This window comes from Balaenoptera physalus, assembly GCF_965194825.1.
Source record: "Balaenoptera physalus genome assembly, chromosome: 8".
In the NCBI taxonomy this organism is placed as follows: Eukaryota; Metazoa; Chordata; class Mammalia; order Artiodactyla; family Balaenopteridae; genus Balaenoptera; species Balaenoptera physalus.
Window position 1 is genome coordinate 11243557 of NC_138887.1, and position 22596 is coordinate 11266152.

The 22596-nt window shown below is 44.1% G+C and overlaps 1 protein-coding gene across 6 annotated transcripts in view; it reads left to right on the plus strand.

Annotated features, from left to right (window-relative positions):
* Positions 1 to 22596, plus strand: part of GLI3 (GLI family zinc finger 3) — a 282524-nt gene that overhangs the window by 90416 nt on the left and 169512 nt on the right. For 5 of the 6 annotated variants that reach the window (XM_082473399.1, XM_082473401.1, XM_082473400.1 and 2 more), the window contains one exon: positions 2961 to 3203. The exons of the other annotated variant lie outside the window; for it this stretch is intronic. In XM_082473399.1, the coding sequence (XP_082329525.1) occupies positions 2961 to 3203 (243 nt within the window). The remainder of the gene's footprint in view (positions 1 to 2960; positions 3204 to 22596) is intronic. 6 annotated transcript variants of the gene reach the window in all.

Sequence of the window (22596 nt, forward strand, 5' to 3'; positions counted from 1 at the left end):
AAGTCCATTGGCAGATGCTTCTGGAGGACTGGGCTGTTTGCTTACATTTTTGCAGCCGACTTCTACTTGTTGCCATGGTGGACAGTATGTTTCTGTCAATAATTTGGCCTGGCGTAGCCCGTCTGCGCTGACTCTCAAACTTTATTGAACAACTCAGCTCAACTGAGCAAGATTAGACAGCTCTCGTCTTTCTGGCTTGCTGAAGTGGTTGCTACATTTATAAGAGCAGGCAGGAATATTGTTTGGAAAGTTTCCTTTCCACTGTAGAGTGCATGCTTTCAAGCCTCTTAGCTGTTTGTGTGTACTGTCAAGTTTTCATCTGAATGCCCCTCAGAATCAACTCAGTACACGAGATGAACTTCATGAAATAATCGTCTGCTGGAATTTTCTGGAGGGGGAGGGTAGGTGAAAATTTGGGAGCATTGACTCTTGTAAAAGTCAGTCTGATGAAAGTTTCCACGTGAAAAAAAATTCTGGCCTGCATTGTACTTTACTAAGGGAATTCATTCTTTTTTTCAGTATTAAATGTTTGAACTTTGCTGATTTCTTGTTATAATTTGATATTCACACATGTTGTGTTAACGCTCAGGAAGAAAATAATTTTTAGCTAAAAAGTCACCCCCCGTTTCCACTTACCCCGCCCCACGACTTCCTTCTCCCACCGGTGGGGAGAAGGTGGGAGGGCTGTGATCAGACCATGCCAATTACTCAGTGATTCGTGAAGTTGGATTCAGATGCTCATCCGTAAAGGCATCGTGTCGAAGAAACGCACTCTGTTATAGGGATGCAGTTTTAAGAGAAGAAAAGTTAATTTCTTCTAGGAAGATTAAGTCAAGGGAATCCTGTTTTAAACCTGGAACAGATTAGTAGGGCTTGGTTAGTCATCTTGCCCAGAGAATGCTAATTATGTGTCACAGCCCCATTTGATAGGGGCTGTCTGGTTTTCCAAATGAAGGTCCATTCTACAGAATTTGCACCTCAGTGCTATACGGTTGAAATTGGAAATTTGTGCAGGCGCAAATTAGTGGAAAATATGACTTTGGTCATTTGTGCATTATAGGAATTTTTATAAAACTGACTTAAGAGTTTTGACGTGTTTTGACACCCTTCTGCTTTTACATCACTGCAAACCCTCATTCTGTAGTCTGCAACTTTACTGCTAATGAAGTATGAGAGTGGCCTAGGGCCTAAAAGTATTAGTCAGAAGGGAAAATTAAAATGTAGGGGTGTTTTTTTTTTTTTGGAGTTTGTTTTTCAATTAGCAAAAGCATGGTTGGAATTGCTTTTGTAAAGATCAATGGGTGAAAATGTGGGATTGCACCATTTTCTTTTTTAGTAGTTACTTGATAGATTAAACTCATAATTTATCCCATCATTACAAGGTTTTGGGGTGAGGATCTGCACAAAATAACACTAGAATAATGTTTCACAGTTATCCAGCAGTAGTCAGCAAAATTACTGTAAAGTCCAGAACATACCTCATTGCCTATTCAGTTTTGGAAGTCATTTGCTAGGCTAAAAAAAAAAAAAAAAAATACATTATTTCTTCAAGTCCCAAACATAGGCAGAAACATGAGAGTTTCTACTGGCTTTAGGTAGTTCAAATTTTTAGTCATCACAAAACAGTAGTTGTTACTGTAGTTTGTATTTTCACGCTCATTCAAATTTATAGCTATTCTTCTGAATTTGTCAAAAGAGATGTGAAACTGCTAAAGCATACTTTTTCTGTTTTCTTAGAGGCTCTCAGACAGACATACCTGCTTTATGGGATACTTTGAAGAGAAGTTTGTGTGTTGAGATTAGATGAGTTCAAAATCTGCTCATCTAAATAGTACAACAGTATTATTATTTATACCCAAATATAGTTTTTGTTTTTAGGATCAGGAACAGGAAACAGCTTTCAAATGAGGTGTCTAAGCAGTGTCCCAACAGCTTGGCTTCCATCAGCACTTATCTGCCAGAGCAGTCTGTGGATTAAACACAGAGCTTGTGTGGGCGTAGTTTAGAGTGTGTGTATGATTCTGACAGCTGAATTGGTCCACTAGTTGTGGGTTCCGATCGCCAGTTCAGTTTGATTTTATGCCTCGGCTCTTTGATCTGCTATTATAGAAAGGTCATCCAATCACATTGGCGGAGAATCATAGTGGACAGATGGAAAGTTCTTACAGATGAAAAGCAGCAGAAGTATTAGCGAGCTGGTATTTCAGCAAGCCATTGCTTACATGTTGGAAGTGATGTCTGGAGCCCACCAGAGCATGGATGTAGACCAGCGTAACTGATGCCCTCCACACCCATGGCCTCACCCCGTTTTCGTCTTAGCTCTCAGCTCTGCTCTGTGGGCTGAAGCAGGAAGTGTCCTGCAAGGGGCACTGTAGGTTTCCATGATTGGCATCTTTATCGCTTGGAACCAATGGGTTTTCTGTCCCATGTCTGGCTCTGTTTAATCTCTCAGTGGGTCACGAATCTGACTTAAAAAAAAAACCCAAATCACAAAAACTTTGGGATCGCTTTCTAACGGGTCCTTTTCTGAGGAACAGAGGTCCCTCGCTTCCTAGATCACCCGGAGGCCTGGCTTCCTCAGAGCAGGGGAAACTGGACATCCACAGCCTCAGGCTGGCGAAACTTCCAGTTCCATGTGGGACCCGCGGGGATACTGGAGAGTCCCCGCTGAGCCTCCCTGGCAGATTCGGCTGTAAACCGGGGATGAGAATGTGCTGACCCCCTACATCTCAAGTGAATAGGCTCATTTCCTGCTCCCCTTCCTCCTTCGATCTGTATCTTGGACCCTCACTCATAAGCAGTTTTGGCTTGAGACCGTCCCGTCGTGGTGTAGCTTTCAAAGTTGCCAAGGATGAGAAATAGGCTTCTTTTGCTGGGGGGGGGGAGATGGATGGAGAGGGAGCCCTAGCTGATGGCTTCTCAAAGTGCTCACAGAGTTTCCACTTCCCTTCCTTCTTCAGAGGATGAAAGTCCTGGACAGACCTATCACAGAGAGAGAAGAAACGCAGTCACTATGCAGCCTCAGAGCGTCCCGGGGCTCGGCAAGATCAGCGAGGAACCTTCGACATCCAGTGACGAGAGGGCCTCGCTGATCAAGAAGGAGATCCATGGGTCCCTGCCCCACCTGGCCGAGCCCTCTGTCCCCTACCGCGGGGCTGTGTTTGCCATGGACCCCAGGAACGGCTACATGGAGCCCCACTACCGTAAGTGGTCCCCTCCCCGTGGCACTTGCTGTAGGAGCCACGGCAGGCTCTGCGTGTGTGGGCGTGTGTGGGCACGTGTGTGCGTGCGCTTAATTAATGAGGTATTTGGCATGTATTAATTTATACAATGGAATTTATACAAACGTTTAATTTACTGTCTGCTTTACTTCTTACTTCTCCCACATCCTGTCCGTTCTTCTTTTTAGGGAAAGCCATCTCCTTCCATCCCTAAGCAGCTCGGGCCTCGGAGGGGGCTGGAGGGCCGCCGTCAGGAAGGTGTCCATCTGTGGCTAATCCACATGGACCTTTCCCGGGAACTAGAACCAGATTTGCTCCGCCCAAGTAGATGCTGCTGTAGGAAAAGTGGTAGAGGGGGGCAGTTATTGAAGTGGGAGGCATTAGCAGATGTCTTTAATGGCAGCCATTCCCCTTTTCAATGATTTGTGTTTGTTTGTTTGTTCGCTTCATTGTTGAGGAGGAACAAACCTCTTCTAACCAACCAAGGCTGAATTCCTTCCTATGGAAGATTTTTCTATGTGTTCTACTTTCTTCTGCAATCAGCAGACCAGAAGACCTCGGAAAGCTCCTTTTACATCACTCAGAAAGTTTAAGAAATTAATTAGGGCTCCGAACACACCTATACAACGGTTTTCTCCCAAGGCAGAACGTAAAGGAAAATATCTAAGGGTTCAGTGTATTTCTGGCCTGGTTCTAGTTAAAAAAATGTAATTCGGTGGTGGAGTAATGAAGTTCATATTGAGATGCCCAGGCGTGCAGCTCTTGATTACAGATTTATCACCTTGCCAGGATACAGACCTGCTGTTTAACCTTCCCGGCTCCGGCTCCAGTTGATCCATCGCGCTCCAGGGAGGGGGGACTGATTTGTGTTTCCCTTTTTCCACATCGTTCAGAAATTTTAGCGTTTTAAGGCAAAAGGTCATTAGCCAGATGACTGATGAGTGAGGACAGCTGATTAGTGCATGTTTTTTGGCTCAAGAAAGTGCCCAGGATAAAAGCTAATTTCATCCCTTCATTAGTTGGCTTGAAGCAGAGGGGAATGTTCACTCATCAGGGTGCAGATCAAAGAGCTTCGCACAACCTTAAGTCTCAGTAAATGCTGCTTCTTCCTCCCCCCAACGAGAGTATATTGTCGGTAAAGATGGAAGATACATTATTTTCTTCAGTGGAGGGAGATTTTTTTTTAAGTGGTCAGAGGCATGGAGGAAAAGGTTTGATGACTTCTTGTTAGCTTTTAAAAAAGGCTACAACTTCTCTGTTTAAAAAGTGCTTATCGGCCCTGTGGCTACAGTTGTTACTTTTACAGATACAGAAATAAGGAGGAGGTGTAATGTGTATGTTCCTTTCCTTCCCTCATTAGAGGTTTCTTTCGTTTTATTTTATTTCTCCTTTATTTTCGGAGTGAGAGTTTACAACAGTGTGGGTAGGGTTTTTCTCCGAGCGCATTCCTAAGTTTTCTACATTGTATTTTTGTGGATGGGTCTGCATTAGATCTCATCCATGCAGAAAATTGGAGGGACTGTACACACTCTCGACCTATATTAATATTCCCGGAGAGTACGCTTACTTTTGAAAAAGGATCAAGTCCAGATTATTCGCCACACGTTCCCTGCCTTGTTTTTGCCCTTCGATGGGAACACAACTTTCCAACTCTCCCCATCTCATACTTGTGTTGTGTTTTCGATTCCAGATGCCCACTAATTGGTGAGGTAGTTAATTAGTCAGGACAGCTGCCCGAAGTAGGCAGATGACTGCTAACTTTCTGTCTGTGCCGTCCCACTTGCAGCTTGCTCTTGGCCCATTTGTTCTAACGGTTTGCCCATTGAATTCTCTCCCCGTCATTTGAGGGGCCGGGATCTCTGCACACCTGAGGCCCTCATCCCCTCTCGGTGGTCCACGTGTGCGACCCCCCCCCGTCCTGGGCCTCCAGTGGAGTACGAACTAGCACGGGGCATTGGAGAACTCTTGGTGGCTCTTGGAACTGTTCCTTGTCACTGTGTTTAGGGGACATCGCACCCATAGGTTGGTTGTGCTTCAGCATTTCCCACTGCATTTTCAAATCACTATTAAAATCACATGGTAATTTATAAGCAAGGTAGGTTGTCTGTCACCAAACGGCAAGTGCCATTTTGACCCACCCTCCCAACGTACTCACTCAATTGGACATGAATAAATGCTATCGTTACATACATCGTATGGATGGGGAGACCTAGGGATTATAGCTCAGCAACCAGGGCACTCAAGTTCCAGCCTTGCCACCTACTGGCCGTGTGACTGTCGCCAAGTAGGCTTGTGCTCTCATGTCTCTCTAAGGATCCCTTCCTAACTGTTGAATGGGAGTGATGTAAGACCCCCCAGCCCCATGGCGTCCTTGTGACGATTAAGCGAGACAATGCCAGTAAAATATTGAGTACAATCTCTGGCTCATGGTGACTGCATCGGAATCATTACGGTAGCCGTTTCTCCTCTGCCTCATCTTCCTTCTCCTGTTCCTCTTTCTCGCTCTTCCTTCCGTTCCATCGTCATCATCATCATCATCCATGTCCTCACCACCATCTGTACGTGATGCGTTCACTCTCCAGACCGACGTGTTTTTTTATCAGAGTTGCAGTTGTGTTCGGTTCAGTGCAGACTGGCTTTTCTCCGCCAGACCTGCTTTCCTCCCTCCCTGAGGTCAGCGTCTTCTATAAATACAGATTACAGATGGAGTGAGTTGCAACCCTTAGGGAAAGGGTGTGCGGTTAGCGAGGGGTGCCGTGGCCCTCTGAACAGAATCCTTTCTCGATGAACCTTAGTGGACAGACTATCATTTTTTTCCTGTTTGGGGAGTAGAGAAATTTTAAAGCTTTTACGTGAGTTGGAGTTTTAACCTTTTACATTCCTAGCAGAAAGTGTTTTATGTAACAAGTACAAACTTAATACATGTGGAAAAATAAAAAGTATAGTGTTAGGTGTTCATGGTAAATAATTTAAAGATGTCCTAAAACTAAGCCTCAAGGGGTCAGTAGGGTATGACTTTATTTTTTCTAGAACCCTGTTGGATTATTTAATCTTCTGCCAGTATAATGAACGTTTTTTTAGGCACCTTGTAATAATATTTATCCACCTCACGTGGATTTAATTATCCAGATAAACGACCGATGGGAAGCTGAAACTGACACATCTTCTAAGAATCTTTTAGTGTGTGAGAAAAGTACCCTCTTTTTAAAATGAGACGTAAAAGTTTGGCCACGTTTCTTTACCTTGTCTCAGTCGGCAGCCTTGTCAAGAACATAAGTTCACTGCAGACCTTCGGTAGCTGACGGTTCAGAGCATCTTTTCAGGCCATTCCCTTTTCCTTTGAGTCGTCTGCCAGCCCCACCAGACCGTCGGAGAGGAAAGACTCCTCTAATCCAGTGTATCTGGGCATGTGAACTCTCACAGTAATTCCTGCGCTTCTCTGTGGTTGGAAAATGCAGACGTTCCAAGATGCCTAATTTGTGCTTCTATATATACTAACTTTGTATTTCTAACGTGTGGGCAGGCTTCCTGTAAGACCGGAAAAGGGAAAATCGCTTTTCCCCTCAGAAGGACATCTGTAAAATTTTTATTGCACAACACTCTGTTATACTTGGGTAGGCAATGTTGCATCTTCACAAATTGCACTTAGGCGGGATTCAAAGTATTTTCGGTTTTGTGGGTTTCACTTAAAAAAAAAGAAAAAGAAAACCCCAGGATAGCGGGCACTTCAAACATTTGCAACATGTGTTTGGAATAAAATCCTCACTGGGGGATTGGGGGGTTTGTCTCGCCAAGGGTAGCTGTGGATGGGGTGTATGTCAAGGCAGGAAAGTTGATGTTCAAGCTGCATGGCTCAGACCTGGGGCGGTGCTGACAGGCTGGCTGGTGCAGGATCACTAGCGCTTTATAATTGGGGAGAGCACGGGAGGGGCCAGATTCGGGGAATCGGACCTACTTGTCCTGGAGTCAGGATAAGGATCCCCATCTCCCGGCCCAAAGATTTCTCAGCAGTTTTATTCTGCTCCTGCTTCATCTGTAGCCAGATATTTCAAACCACCATCACCCTCCCCCCCCCCCCCCCCCCCCGCCTTCACTTAACCACTGTGCATTTCTTCTTTTATAAACTTACAAGGCAGGTGACATAATAGTTAAAGCATTCCTGTACCCTGGCCGACACTTAACTTTTATTCTCTTCCCCATTACAGAAAACATGTGTTGCATTGTCTTCTATCTCACTGTGCGGAGTCCAGTTTTTTAACGGTCCCTGCAGGGGTCTTGGTGGGGAGTTTCTTGGAATCACCAGTCATGTCATACAGATCCCCTGCTGGTTTTGTTAAAGGCGGGGAGGGTTTAGAAAGATGCCCCCTTTTCTAAAATTTCAGGTCTCTTTTACAGTTTTATAGTTGTGTGAAGACTGCTTTCCTTCTGCCCCCAACTGCTCCCAAGCAGTAATTCCTCCTGGAAAATATGATTCATTCCTCCATGTAAATGCTTTGATTGAAAACATACCGCTGGTATTCTTCCTTATGTTTCCCAGCTCGGATGACAGAACTATTAGTTGCTAATTAGCAAAACCTGAGGAATTAGCTTAAAGAAAAGAAACTGAATTTTTAATTGGCTGGCATTTGTCTTCTGTGCAAAGCTGATGTGCTGAGCCCACTTGCCTTCTTATGTGCGAAAAAAAAAAGGGCATGGAAGATGTTTCTTCTACCTGTCTGTCTTTATATTGGGTGACTTTCCACACCCTTTAGAAATACGTTTTCTAAAGTGAGGGGAAGGGAAGAGGTGTATTTTACATATTTAATAGACGTACCTGCTCACATTTCTTTTACTCTTGGAGTGTCATCTGGAGGCTGTGAAAGACGAAGACGCCTACGAGGCACAAGTGAACAGTTTGGTGTTGACCAAACTGCAAAGGCAGTGACAGTTCCCCGAACACACAGTTCTGTTCTCATCCAAGCTGTCGTTTCCGTCTTTGGAAAACAGTTGACAAGCCAATCAGGAGTGTTGGGATTGTTTTTTGTTTTTGTTTTTTTTTCCCCTTGAAAGCTAGAGGGTTTTACCAGAAAGACTGATGTTGGGTCATACTCTGGGGGCTTTGCTAGGTGTCTTGTATCGTGGGTTGGTCGTCTTGAATTGTATGTAGGGAAGCTGGAGTGGGGAGATGCAAGCAAGTCTAGGAAGTTTTGCAAAACTTAACTCGTGAGCTTAAGAATAGCTCCCTGCTAATTTTTGTCCTCTTAGAAATTCAATGTAAGGATCCAAGCTTTCTTTCAACAACCTGGAGGTAATGTTTTAAGACCAGCAACAGTGAGCCAGTTCCATAGATTTTTTTTTTTTTTTTTTACAGAGCTACATTGCAGTGCACCTCTGCAGAAAGCGGTAGAAATTTAGGGATCATTTTTAGGGGGCTCCAGATTCCACTCTCCCGGCTGAATCTTGACTACTCTCATACTTGACGTGACTGTGATTCCACGCGTGGGTCTTCTGAGATAACGACTTGAAACTGGGACCCAATGCGGAGAGAAGCACTGTGACCTTTGGAAAAAATGAGCTATTGATTTTACCCATTGAATTACTTATTAGGACATACTTATTAGAGGGGACCAGGGAGAAGCCTGAAGGCCATTCCTCCAGGAGAGGAATAGAAAGGAAAGGCAAAGGGAGATCATGTTCTAGAGAGAACCAGTTGGCCTGTTGGTGCTCTGGCCCTGCCCTCTCACCCTCTGTTGTCCAAATAGTGCCCCCTGCAGGCAAGTCTGGCTCCTGACGTCCACTGCTTAGGCCGCCCTGCTCACACTATGGTCCTCCCAGAATAATTCTTGGCTTTCCTCCTCGCCTTCAAGTCCTACTTATTCTTTCCTAAAGATGCCCTTCCTGTGAAAGACTTCTCTGAGTCCCATCGCACAAGGATATTTTCCTACCCTGCACTCCAAGTTCACGTGTAACTCTCACCCTGAAACACATCACACATCACACATCCGTTTTATAATTCACCCATTATATGCAACCTCTGATCCACACTTACTCCCCTCCCCCATCCTTTCTGAACGAACGTAAGCAGGGTTTAAAGTGTTTATAACACATTTATACATTTATAAACATCAAGCACATTTGCTTCTGCCTACCTATAGCACATCTAAAGCTGCCACGGTGCTCCGACAGGGTGGGATGTGGCACTTTGGAGGAGATTGACACTTCGCTCCCGGAGTTGGATGAGGACCAACTCATTGTAAACACCACGGGATTCTCACAGGAGATTCACCCCTCCTGTGTGTTTTGAAGCCTGTCTAAAATCGAAGGGGTAGGTATCTTTTCCTGTAGTTAAGGTGAGCATGATATTTGTTTTCCCCTTTAGCGAATTTCGGTGATTCGTCTTATCTTCAATAACCTCTAGGCAAGTCATGATTTCGGTAACATCTTTCCCACTCATTAGTGTGCAAGTATGCGTGTAATCCACGGTAATGGGATCCTCCATCGACAGATCGATCGGGATCATGAATCCAGTTGTTTAAATATTCCGTGGAATTATTTTCCTTTTCTAATTTGGCCACCCGCCCAACACCCAACACAAGCGGCAATGTTTTTAGTTGCTTATGATTTCTTTCCCTCCCCCCGTCCCTCCCTCCTTCCTTGAGAAAAAGCACGAGAAACACAGCAATGCCTGCCATTTCATAGCCATGTGCTAACAGCTTTCCAGCCTATTTTCTAACAGAGGCAACATTATCCTTGGCCCCCTCCTCCTTTTTGTTGTATAATTAAAGAATGTTACCTTTGATGTCTCTTGAAAGCTGCAGCTCCTGCCTTGCTTTAGCTTTCTTGATCTTGTACCTATAAATCTGTGCTGTATCTTCATCCTACTTAGTGAAAGGGCTGGATTTTTCTCTTTGTGCCTTGTGCAGTTTGGTTTAATATAGGGCAGCCGATCTGGCATTTTATGGCTCTGTCCTTCTTACGTTCTGATAGAGTTTGGATTCTTGTGGAACTCTTTGAAAAGCATCCAACTTTCAATCCTTTTAGCTTTTACATGTGGGTCTCTACATTGGGTCGCTCCTAAAATGCATTGTTCTTATCTTCCTAATATCTTCTCTTCTTTGGGGGGCCTCCTGGCGATTTGTTAACCTCAGTTTTTGATGAGTTTCTTCCTCTCAGAAAAAAATGAAGAAAGTTCTTGACTCGTTGAGCTGTTTGTATTTTTGGTTCCCCTGTCAGTCATTTGTTAGTGAATCATGCTTACTGAGTGTCTCTTAAGTGCTAACAAGTGTTGGATAGAAAGAACAAGGTCATTGCTTCCATGGAGCTTCAGGCCAATGGGACAGTAAGACAAGCAGATAAGCCCTTGCCTAAAGTCAGCACAAAGTATGTATCATAAAAGATAGATGCAGGGCCCCTGAAGAGAAGGTAACACACACACCTCACCCTGACTTGATGGGTCAGGAAGGCTTCCTGGAGGAAGTGACGTCTCTACCTGTGATAGAGAGGTAGAGAGGAACGTTTTTGAAGGTGTGGAGGCCAAAGGAAAACATGTCACTCGTGAGGACCCAAGAGGACTCTGGGGTTGGTGGGTGGAGCTCAAGTCAGGGAGTGGCAGGAGACAGGCTGAAGAGGTGCCGGCCAGTGGGCTCCCTGGGAGCTGATCCTCTTCTTCATGAATCCACGGTGAGCCCGAAGACTTGTTTCATGGCCTTTGCGTATTTAAGCAGATCTTTGGGTAACTATGCTTCCCATCACCAGCCCAGGATTTGTTGCAGAGTTTAATTCACCTCCTCCTTCTGATTTGCCACTGTGATTCCATCCCCAGCCCCTCCCGACTTCTCTGGCTGACTTCTTATCCCGTGGTCTTCAAGGACGTGCTGCTGTTTCCCCTGAGTCGCGTGTTATATTTTCTTTCGAAGACAACAAAATCCATTTCTACTTGTTCTCCAACTGCTGAGCTTTTCTGCATTAGGTAACCCTGATAATCACGATAGCTGGGTCTCAAAGTACAAATCCCAAACATTGGGAAATAAATGTGGTTTCATTTCCAGTGAATCAGGAATGTTCTGTCGCAAGACACGTTTTCACTTCAGAATATAAGATTCACAATAAAATAAAAAACCTTGAGTTTTATTTCATTGAAAAACGCAAATCCCCTAACGTCAGTTGAGCTAGAGGAATTGTGCAAAGGGCCCACGGCAAGGTTGGCGAGAGGGGCCAGAAATAACAAAGTGAAATTCAGCTGGGAAATCAAGTAGCTAATACCACTGGGAGAAAATGAGAACAAAGACTTCCAGGGGTGGGATAAGCCCGCAATCTGGCCTGGACAGAAATAGTCTTAGGGGAGATGGGGGGACCCCTGAGGAGGAGCTGGGCCTCTCTATGGAGGGCTGCAGGGCTAATCAGCGGGCATTGTGTAGGTCAGAGGAAGCCCACTCTAGGAAGCTGGGTGTTTACTCGTCCACTTGGGGGGGCCCCAAATCTGCATCCTGACTGTGCTTGTGACTTGTGAGTGGGATCAGAGGGGGGCCTGCTTTCTAGTTTAGAGAGGAGCAGAGAAGTGTGCATGGAGCGTCCTGGGAAACAAGACACCGCCTCTTCTTTCCATTTGCTTTCGTGAAATAAACCTGCATTCGAATTCGGCAAGATTTCAGATTTCCCCCCCAATCCCTGTTTTTCCCCTTTAAGTAAGGAATGTCATAGGATGCCATCACTCCCCCCCCACCCCGCCCCACTCTCCCCCAGTATCTGTGATTCCAGCTTGGCTCGACAAATCTGACCACATAGGTTGACTCTTTTGAGGAAATGTGTAGTTCACTTCTATATTTAATGTATAGGATGTACATCCCACAGCATGTAATGCTGTGGGATGCATTTCTATATAGCCTCTGTGTTTTATCTTTAATGATGTCTTAAGCATAATTTTTGCCCATCACATTCCACAAATGATGATATAGAGAGATGATCAATGAGCAGTTGAAGGCACCTGAGTGCCTCCAGTGTCCCCAGCTATTCTGATCACGCCCCTGCTTCAAGTCTTACTCCACTGGGTACATGATGCCTGATCTTCATTCTCATTTCAAAAATTCCATGCATCTTTTTTGAGAGTCTGCTGTAAGTCAGGCACTGTCTAGGTCCTGAGGGGCCAGCACTTGCCAAGACCAATCAGGTCCAGGCTTTCGTGGAGCCCATATTCCAGCCAGAGGAGATACACACCAAACACAGGGGCAGAGGCATCGACAAGATAGCACAGTGGGTGCTGTGAGCCCACTAAAACAGGCGGTGTGCTGGGGAGAGACTCGGGGTGGAGCATGGTACCTTGGAATGGGTGGGCAGAACGGGGAAGGCCTTCCTGGGTGGTGTTTTTGCAGCTGAGACCCAAGTGATAAAAAGGAGTCAACCTTGGGAAGGTCCAAGGGAAGAGCATTCCACTTCAAGAGTGGAATTCGTGGGTTTGCCATGGCCACGTCCTGGAGCAGAGAGAAGGTGAGTGTGGTGGGCAGGTGGGGGAGATGAGTTGAGGGGATCTTTGTAGGCAAATGGAAAGCCAGTGGAGGGAGTGACGTGATTTGATTTTTTACTTGAGGGATATCGCTCTGGCTGGTGTGTGGGGATTGTCCTGAAGGGGCAGAGTGTAGAATGAGAGAGACAACTGTCAAGAGGTGTTGCAGTAGCCCAGGTGGGTTCCCCCTGGCTTAGAAATTATAGCCGGCAGCAGTCGAGCCCTCACTGTGTGCCATATGGCATGGGCTTTGTTCTTGAACTCATTAAATCCCCGCAACAACCTTATGAGAGGCCGCCATGATTTTCCCCAGGGACAGATGAGGAAACCGGGGTCCAGGAAGGCTAAGTCACTTGTCCATTTTTACCTGGTTCAAAGTGGCCGAACCAAGATTCGAACTTATGGAGTTTGCCTCCAGAGCTCAAATCCTTAACTCATGCCCCATAACTGCTGAGACTTCACAATGGCAGTGCAGGTCTCTACAAGGGCCTGGGCATGCTGGCTCAGTAGGGAACTTAGGGATTCTTCCACAACTGGATGGTGGTGTTGCCAATGGTGACGGGCAAGGGTCTGGAGGGGCTTGGGAGGGCAGGCTGCCTGCCACGCGGGTCTCCAGGTCTGGACTGTCAGATCCTAGCATGGAGAACGCAGGTGTGCCCGGTGCTTCCTTTGCCCTTGCTATGTTCCAGGCGTGGCTACGTGGGAGAGAAGGCGAAATTGCTTCTCAGCTGAGACTCTTCCAAAGAATTGGAGGTTACCTATGACCTGAATATGGGGAGGCCTCCTGGTCCTCTCTGTGTCTCTATTTTGGGGGGATAAGTGTGTGGGGAAACAGTGGCGGTCACCACAGGCCCATGAGTGGAGCGTTTATCGTGTGCCAGGCGCTGGGCTAAGGACCCCATAACACGATCTCATTTAGTTTTGGCACAAATGCATTTGGCACCTGCATTAACTGAGGCTGAGATCTGGAGTGATCATGTGGCTTGCTCCCAGGGCCAGTTTGAGTCTGGATTCCACGGCCCAGGGCTTGGGAGCCAGTGAGGGAGGCCCCACGTGCACTGCTCTCCTACTTGTCTTGTTAAATAGACTCTGTCTCCCCACCGTGTCCCTGTTTCCCCCATACCTGCAGGGGCTTTGGGGCCATAGGCTGTCTGTTGGATCAAAGGTGGATTCGTTATGTGAACTCTCCATTCCGAAGGGCAGCCTCTGTAAGTAACTGGGGCTTTCACGTGTCACCAGAATAATGCAGCATCTGGACCCACCTAGGCCAGCCTGGGGACGGCTCCTCCAGCTGCACTGAGGCCACCATGCCATCCCTCACCTGTTTCTCCTGTGACATCAGAGCAGTGGACCACCCTGCCCCACCCAGGGGAGGAAGTGGCAGGGAAAGAGCATCCCTTATTTATAAGTATGCTTGGAATGTTTATATCGGAGAGGGAGAGAGAGAACCATAGTCTTTTCACACAAAAGCATCTTCTTGTCCCACTAATATGGGCAGTTCCTGGTCTCCTGGCTTTGGTGTCTCAGATACACTGAAAGAATCCTGGGGAACAGCAGTTAAGCCTGATTAAGAAGCTGGAGGAATGATTTATGAGGAAAGATGAAAAGGACTGAATACGAATAACACAGCCAGTGCAGGCTAAAGAGACACATGGAGACTCAAATGAGGAAATAGATGCTAAGGAAAGAAAAGACAGAAGCAAATGCATGAAGACAGTCAAGGAGGAGACCAGGGGGTATCCCTTTCTCTCAAGGACCTGCAGGCAAGACTGATGTTTGCTTTAAAGACTGATATGAGTATCAGACCCTCTCTGCATAGAGTTGCAGTTCAGGGGACTTAAACTGACTTGAGATAAATCTGGATCTGGTAATAAGGATACAAGTTGTAATAATGCTTCCCCTGTACCAGGAGAATAAGAAACGTTAATGTGGAGACTTTCAAGAGTGACTACCATCCCCTGAGATACTTATAACTAGAGCAGTCTAAAAATTATGGACAATTGCTTTAAGGTTTTTAGAGAAGGCAGAGGGATGACTTAGATATTTTTATTGATTCCCCAGTGTTAACTTAGCACCACACACAGTAGAAATACAAAGTATGACCCTGGCTCTTGATTTTATATTCTGGGGAGAGATCGCACGAAACAACACATGAAAACAATTAAGTCCCGTATCAACAAGTATAAAATAGCAGGATGAAAGGCCCGACCCGGGTCCGGGGAGGGTGATTTCTGATTCCAGCGGGGTTTTACAATAGAGCTCTGACTCCATGGCAAATTTAAATCCGGTATGAAATTTCTCCTAATTAACATTTCCCTTCTTCCTTCCAAATATCAAATGTATGGACTCTAAGAAATTCACATAACCCATATGCCAATGCTGCATTTTCTTTCCGCTTGACCTGTTCCAGCTGTTATAAACTCTCATGTCTGACTTCCATTAATTTATGAGGAGTACTGAACTGCCATCTGAAATGTTCCCCTGAATTTTTGACTTTTGGGGGGACAGATTTCACATGAGTTGATCATGACCCTTGCTAACACTTCAGCCAAGCATGGGAGTTTATTACTCTCTAATACGCTTTCCAGGGCCCTCCGGTGACGTGTGATTGCATGCGCTGTCACGGCTCCCGAGGGGGTGCACAGATAGGCTTTGTCACTGGTCATGTCACCACGCCCCCCCGCCACCTGACCGGTGGAACCTGAGCGTCCTCCGTGGCTCTCGTCCGGCATACAGTTCCTGCCCTGAAAGTCTAAGAAGCTTGTAAAAAATAGGTTTCTGGGTTTTTAGAGGCGTACCCTCTGATCTAGGGCGGGCAGAAATTTTAGCTGGCATTTTCGTGTACATCGAGGCTGCCGCAAATGCTCCTTCCCTTTCTTCTCCATCTTCGGTTTTTTTTTTTTTTTTTTTTTGCGTCATGCGGGGTCCTAGTTCTCTGACCAGGGATCAAACCCACAGCCCCTGCAGTGCAAACGCGGAGTCTTAACTACTGGACGGCCAGGGAAGTCCCTCTTCTCCATCTTCTGATGGTTCACAGGAACAAGGAACTGAGTCCAGGTCATGAAAGGTTCAAGGGCAGTTTGGGGTCATGCGCTCTAGATTTTTCTTAAACGTGAGTCCGTTTCACGCTTGGTTATGGAACTTAATATTTCATATTGGTGGCCACGTGTTCTTAGTGTCTGGGAGCATGCCCGCTAGACTGTGAAATGGCCCACCTATGACCGAGGCGAGTGGTCCGCACTTGCACTACCCACCCCACAGAGGAAGAGCTGGGAGACCTGCCTTATATAGACCTGCCTTTTTGGAAATCTGCTCCAATAGGATGTTCTTAAAAGATCCGTTCTTTTTGGTAACAGCACAGCCTTGTTCCTTTCATGCTAGTCTGCTGCTATTAATGTTCAGATATTCTGAAGTTTTCTCTCTTAATGAGTCACCAGGTGAGCGTGACTTTAAGGCTTGGATTTCTTTGCTGCTGCCTTCTGTCTCGAATATGAAGATTCCAATTAGAAACTCTGTTAAACAGAGTCTGATATCAGGGCTGTGATTGGCGCCTCTTCGAAGAAGAGTCGAGGTCCTGCAGGGTGATACAGTGTGGAAGCATGGGCACTCCCGTCGCGGGAGTTCCCGACACCAGTGGGTGGCGGGCACTTGGTGGGGCTGGGAGTGAGACCCGGAGGCAGGTTGGCTAGAGGCTCTGCAGTCTGCATCCTGTGATGGGTTTTGAAGTTCATGACCTTGGAGGCATCAGCCGTACTAAAGATGTGTGTCGTATCCTTACTTGTCCCACGTAGCTAATAATATCTGAGACCAAGGCAAAGTGGTTCTCCCCGAGCACTGCTTTATTTGAATGCCAGCCTAGTTTTACAAAGAGCCGAGGTAGAAATAGATTCTGAGAGGTTGGAGCTTCGTTTTCTTTTTTTCCCTCTCTAATCTGATGGCTTAGGTATTAGGAGGCGAAGCGGTTTGCAGGGCAGAAATAGAGACACAGAGGTAGAGAACAAACGTATGGACACCAAGGGGGGAAAGCGGCGGGGGGTGTGGGTGGCGGTGGGATGAACTGGGAGATGGGGATTGACATATATACACTAATACGTATAAAACGGATAACTAATAAGAACCTGCTGTATAAAAAAATAAATAAAATAAAATTCAAAAAAACAAAAAAAGCTTTGTTTTAAGATTTATATGTATTTTTAAAGAATTTCATTTAAAAAAATTTTTATTGGGGTATAGTTGATTTACAATATTGTGTTAGTTTCAGGTGTACAGCAAAGTGAGTTAGTTATACGTATGTGTATATCCACTCTTTTTTTAGATTCTTTTCTCATATAAGCCATTACAGAGTATCGAGCAGAGTTCCCTGTGCTATACAGTAGGTCCTTATTAGTTATCTATTTTACATATAGTAGTGTGTATATGTCAATCCCAATCTCCCAATTTATCCCTCCGCTCCCGCCCCTTACCATTTGGAAACCATAAATTTGTTTTCGACATATGTAACTCTATTTCTGTTTTGTAGATAAGCTCATAAAGAATTTCATGCTTTAAAGTAAATATTCCTAAAAAAGTGTTTTTTTTTCTTTTAGAAATTAATATTGAAGGTGGCCTTGTTGTGTTCTGAAATTGGAGGAGAGGCTTTTCGCATTGGAAATAACAGTGGGATATGGCGATATGCAAAGAATTAAAGCAATTGATTCTTTTTTTAAGCTTTTTTAAAAAAAATTGAAGTATAGTTGATTTACAATATTCCAGGTGTTCAGCAAAGTGATTCAGTTTTATATATAATGTATATATATACATATATATTCTTTTTTCAGAATCTTTTCCATTATAGGTCATTATAGGATGTTGAATATAGCTCCCTGTGTTCTACAGTAGGTCCTTGTTGTTTATCTATTTTATATATTGCAGTGTGTATCTGTTGATCCCAAGTTCCTAATTTATCCCTCCTCTTCCCCCTTTGGTAGCCATAAGTTCATTTTCTATGTCTGTGAAAGCAATTGATTCTTTATTTTTTTTAAAAATACATTTATTTATTTATTTATTTTTGGCTGCGTTGGGTCTTCGTTGCTGCACACGGGCTTTCTCTAGTTGCAGAGAGCAGGGGCTACTCTTCGTTTCAGTGCGCGGGCTTCTCATTGCGGTGGCTTCTCTTGTTGCGGAGCACGAGCTCTAGAACGCAGGCTCAGTAGCTGTGGCTCACGGGCTTAGTTGCTCCGCGGCATGTGGGATCTTGCCGGACAAGGGCTCGAACCTGTGTCCCCTGCATTGGCAGGCAGATTCTCAACCACTGCGCCACCAGGGAAGTCCCACAATTGCTTCTCGATAGAGTGGTAAGTGTAAATGAAGATTCTTGTGTTCATTGAGGGCTTATTTGATTTTAAACACTTTTTAGGGTCTTTTTCTACTCATAGCTAAATGCTTTACAAAATCAACCTGTGAATATTGGCTCATCTCTGTCAAGTGATGTCTGATTTAGTTGAACAGTTAGAGCTGATATCCTGAGGATGCCAAAATGGAATGTAACTTGTGGAGCTATAAGCCTCCAATCCACTCAGGAGTTATAAAGGGATTTTACTAGGATTCCACCCCAGAGTGATATTCCAAACTGGGAAAGCTGAGTCAGGTACAAGCAAAGGTACAAACTGAACAGGAAAAACTGATTTGTAAAAGCTGACCTTGTTTTTTCTTTTCATATTTGGGGATTATTTGATTACTCCAATATTAGTTTGTTATTATCCCTAGAAAAGATCCAGAAAGAAACCTTGAAGTTCTCTTTATAATTTAACATTTTATTATATTTTTATTAAAATTACATAATTTTATGTAATTACATAATTAATTATTAATTATATAAAATTACATAATTTTATGTAAATTAAATAATTAAAATTATTTATAATGCATGCTCATTTCAACAAATTATAAAGTTCACAAGAGCTTAGGATGCAAAGCTAATGTTGCCCCACCCTTCTTGCTCCAACCCCAGGCCAAGGACAATTTTTGATATTTCTGTTTTAATTCCTTTGATAGACAACCGTTACAGCTCCAGAATGTGCCAGTGCCCTTATTTCCTGACATATTAGCTCTAGATATATTTTACTCAATACAGTTTATTGACTCTCCAATAAGACAGTTAACCTTTAATTTTCTAACACTGTGCTTCCTCTCCTTTCAATATTAATATTATATTAGTGCTAATTGTTTTGCCTAATGGTGATTTTTATAACTTTAAAGACTATCTTAAACCTCTGTTTCTTTTTTTATCAACTTTTCATAGTAACTTTTTTTTTTTTTTTTAATTTTTGGCTGCATTGGGTCTTTGTTGCTGCACACAGGCTTTCTCCAGTTGCGGCGAGCGGGGGCCACTCTCCATTGCGGTGCGCGGGCTTCTCATTGTGCTGGCTTCTCTTTGTTGCGGAGCACGTGGGCTCAGTAGTTGTGGCTCGTGGGCTCTAGAGCGCAGGCTCAGTAGTTGTGGCACACGGGCTTCGTTACTCCGCGGCATGTGGGATCTTCCCGGACTAGGGCTCGAACCCGTGTCCCCTGCATTGGCAGGCGGATTCTTAACCACTGTGCCACCGAGGAAGCCCTCATAGTAACTTTTGATTTTCCAGTTCAAAAGATGAGGATATTAAGGTTTCCCGCCTCCCCCTCCCCTGCAATCTCCTGAAGCCAAGCTTTCCTATTATAGTGTCAAAGTTGTTAATATCTCCATGTATCTTACAGTCAGCACCTCATCTGCTATGTTTTTGTTCATAAGTTGACTTTGAAAGTTGAAAATCAATAAAGCATCTCTAGCCTTACGGCTGTGGCAATTCTCCTCCCTGTTGCACCGTAGAATGTTAGGATCTCACTTACCTCTTTGTGGTTCCTGACAGTAATGTATCCAGTATAAAGAACAAGTGTTTTAATAGCTTGCATACCTAGTGTATGGCTTTTTTGTAGTTGCTCTAGCTTTTCCTCTGTTATTTGCCTTTATAATATCCTTACGTTTTTTCCCCAACCTCCCAACCACATCTTTTGCCCTTAAGGCAGAATATCCAGCTTTCCTGGGCACTTCATTCTCCCAGGTAGTCTGGACCAAGTGTCTCAGGACATCCGTTCACAATCAACTGGGTTGGAACCACTGCTTCCCGGGTCTGACAAATTTGTCATTCTAAGTTTATTCTTTTATTTTACTGGAGTACATCAAGTAACTTTTCAACAACAGAGGATGTACTTTCTGAGTTCTTGCCTGTGTGAAAATATCTTTATTCTGCCCTTGCTTTGTTTGATCATTGAGTCAGAATTCTAACTTTAAAAATCTGTTAACATCCAAAGTTGTAGATGAAAAGTCTGATGCCTGTTTGATTTGTATTCTTTTGTAGGTGGCTTATTTTTCCTCTCTGGAAACTTTTGGGAAACTTGGTAGTCAGAAAGCATGTCCCTAGATGTAGGTATTTTAAAATAAATTAAATTAAATTAATTTTTGCTCATTTTGCTTATCACTTGGTGGACCATTCCAATCTGAAGATGCACTCTATATCTCTGGGATGATTTTTATTCTACTATGTCTTTAGTCATTTTATCCACCCTGTTTATTTTTTCTGAGACTCTGCTTAGTTGAATGTCTGACCTCCTGAGTTATTTCTCTGCGTCTCTTATCTTTTCTCTCACTGTTTGCTTTCGGTTCTGTGTTCTGGGAAACTTGCTTGAATTCATTTTTCAGTGCTTTTGGTGATAGTTTCATTTCAGCAGTCGTATTTTTAATATCTAAAAGCTTTTTAAAAAGAAAACTCTTTTATGTCTCCCTTTTCTCAGCATCTTGCTCTTGTCTTTTGTATGTAATACTTTCTCAGAACCCTCTAGAAGTTTCCTCCAGGGTTAGGTTTTCTTGTTTATCTTGGTCATTCTTGCTTATGCCCTTCCAGCTCCTCATAAGCCTAGTGATCCTGAGTGTGAGTATGTGTTCGTGTTAAAACCTCGGGGAAGGAGGCCATCCTGGTTTCCTTTCCTTGGAGTGAGTGTCCTAATGGTGCGTATCTATGGCCAGGATCATCTTTTGGGAGATACAGCAGGGCTGTCCATATGCCAGAGCGGGAAGGGCTTGATTCTGGGGAGCAGGGAGAGCCAGCGTGGCTTGGACCAATGAGGGGTCATGGCAACCTGCAGCGATAAGAGCTGGTATGGCTCTCGTGGGGAGTGCATTTGAGTGAGAGACATGGGACTGGAAAAAGGCTCCAAAATCCATAAGGAACTCGCTTCCCAAGTCCAGTGCATTTGTTTTCTTTTTTTAAACTTTTAATTTTATATTGGAGTACAGTTGCTTAACAATGTTGTGTTAGTTTCAGGTGTACAGCAAAGTGATTCAACTATACATATACGCGTATCTATTCTTTTTCAAATTCTTTTCCCATTTAGGTTGTTACATAGTACACACTGCTGCATTTAAAATGGATAACCAACAAGGACCTACTGTAGAGCACAGGGAACTCTGCTCAATACTAGTGCATTTGCTTTTTGAAGAAGAAGCATAAAGCTATAGCTCAGGAATGTGCCAGCCACGTGTGCAGGAGACAGGCATAGGAGAGGCGCCGGTGTTCCATGTAAAGTTCTGCCCAAAGTCTCCTTGGCTGGACTGGCCACCACCGCTGTCTTTGCTCCCTTAAAGAATAATCTAGGCCCCTCTACAAGCCTCAGTTATAATTCCAGTCTTATCTTCTTTGCATCTTGTAGGAAGTCATTGATATTTCTTGTTCTGATCTTATTGTAAGAGTGTGGGTTCTAAAGCCAGACTGCCTGGGTTCCAATCCTGGCTCTGTCACTTCCAGCGGTGTGATCCTGGGCAAATTCCTTAGCCTTTCTGAGCCTCGGTTTTCTCATCTCGGCAATGGGGATAAGAGCAGCACCTGCTTCATAGGCTTGTTTTGAGGATTAAATTAGTTAATATAAATAAAGTTTTTAGAAGCGCCTCACACAAAATATGTACTCAGTAAATTTTATTATTATTTGTTCATATTTTTATCATCCAACATCCACTTCCATCTATTTATGTCAGAAAGGTCTTCAGAGGCGTGGGTGAGAAATGTGTTTGCCCAGACTGCCGTCTCGAACTGGAAGTGGTAAATTAAATATTTTGCATATTTGGTCTGCTGCAAAAAGATCTAGAGTCAGTGAAACTTAGGGTCTGGTCCCAGCTCTGTCACCTTCTGACAGTCTGACCTTGAACCAGCACTTAACTCTGGTTTCCTCGTCTTTAAAATGGGGGCACAAATGGCAACCTCTTAAGTTGGTAATGGGAATGACATGAGAGAATGAACTCAAACACCTAGCGAATCGCCTTCCCTTCTGGGAAAGACCCTTGCATGGTTGCAATTACTTTCACCTCTCCTCTGCCTTGGTTCTCACCCTAAAGAAGATACTCTTACACAAGGAGAGTGTAGCTCATGGACTTTCCTCTTCCATTTAGGATCTCTTTTGATGCCATTGAATCCTTCTTTTTAATTTACTTTTAGCTTTTGGAATGCCTTTTATTCTCTTTATGATTTTACAAATTTGAGAAGCTTGAAAATAATGGAATTGAACCCTAAGATCTGGGTAAAGCCCTACTTCAGTAAAAACTAGGCATGGTCATTGTGACATATTTGATGGAGTAATGTACAAAACAATTTAAATAGTACAGCTTCCCAAAGGCAACTAACATGCCAGACAAAAAGTCTTTTAAAAGTCTTATCCTTCCCACTGGAAGGACCAGTCATTCATTTCCTGAGATAAGTCTCCCCTCGTTTATTTTTTTTACCCAAATAGACTTTTAAAAAAAAGCAACTAATATGGTAGTTTAGTAGAAATTTAAATTACAAATAGTTCAACTCTGACTAACATCGTAACAAACAATTAAAATGGATGATATCGTCA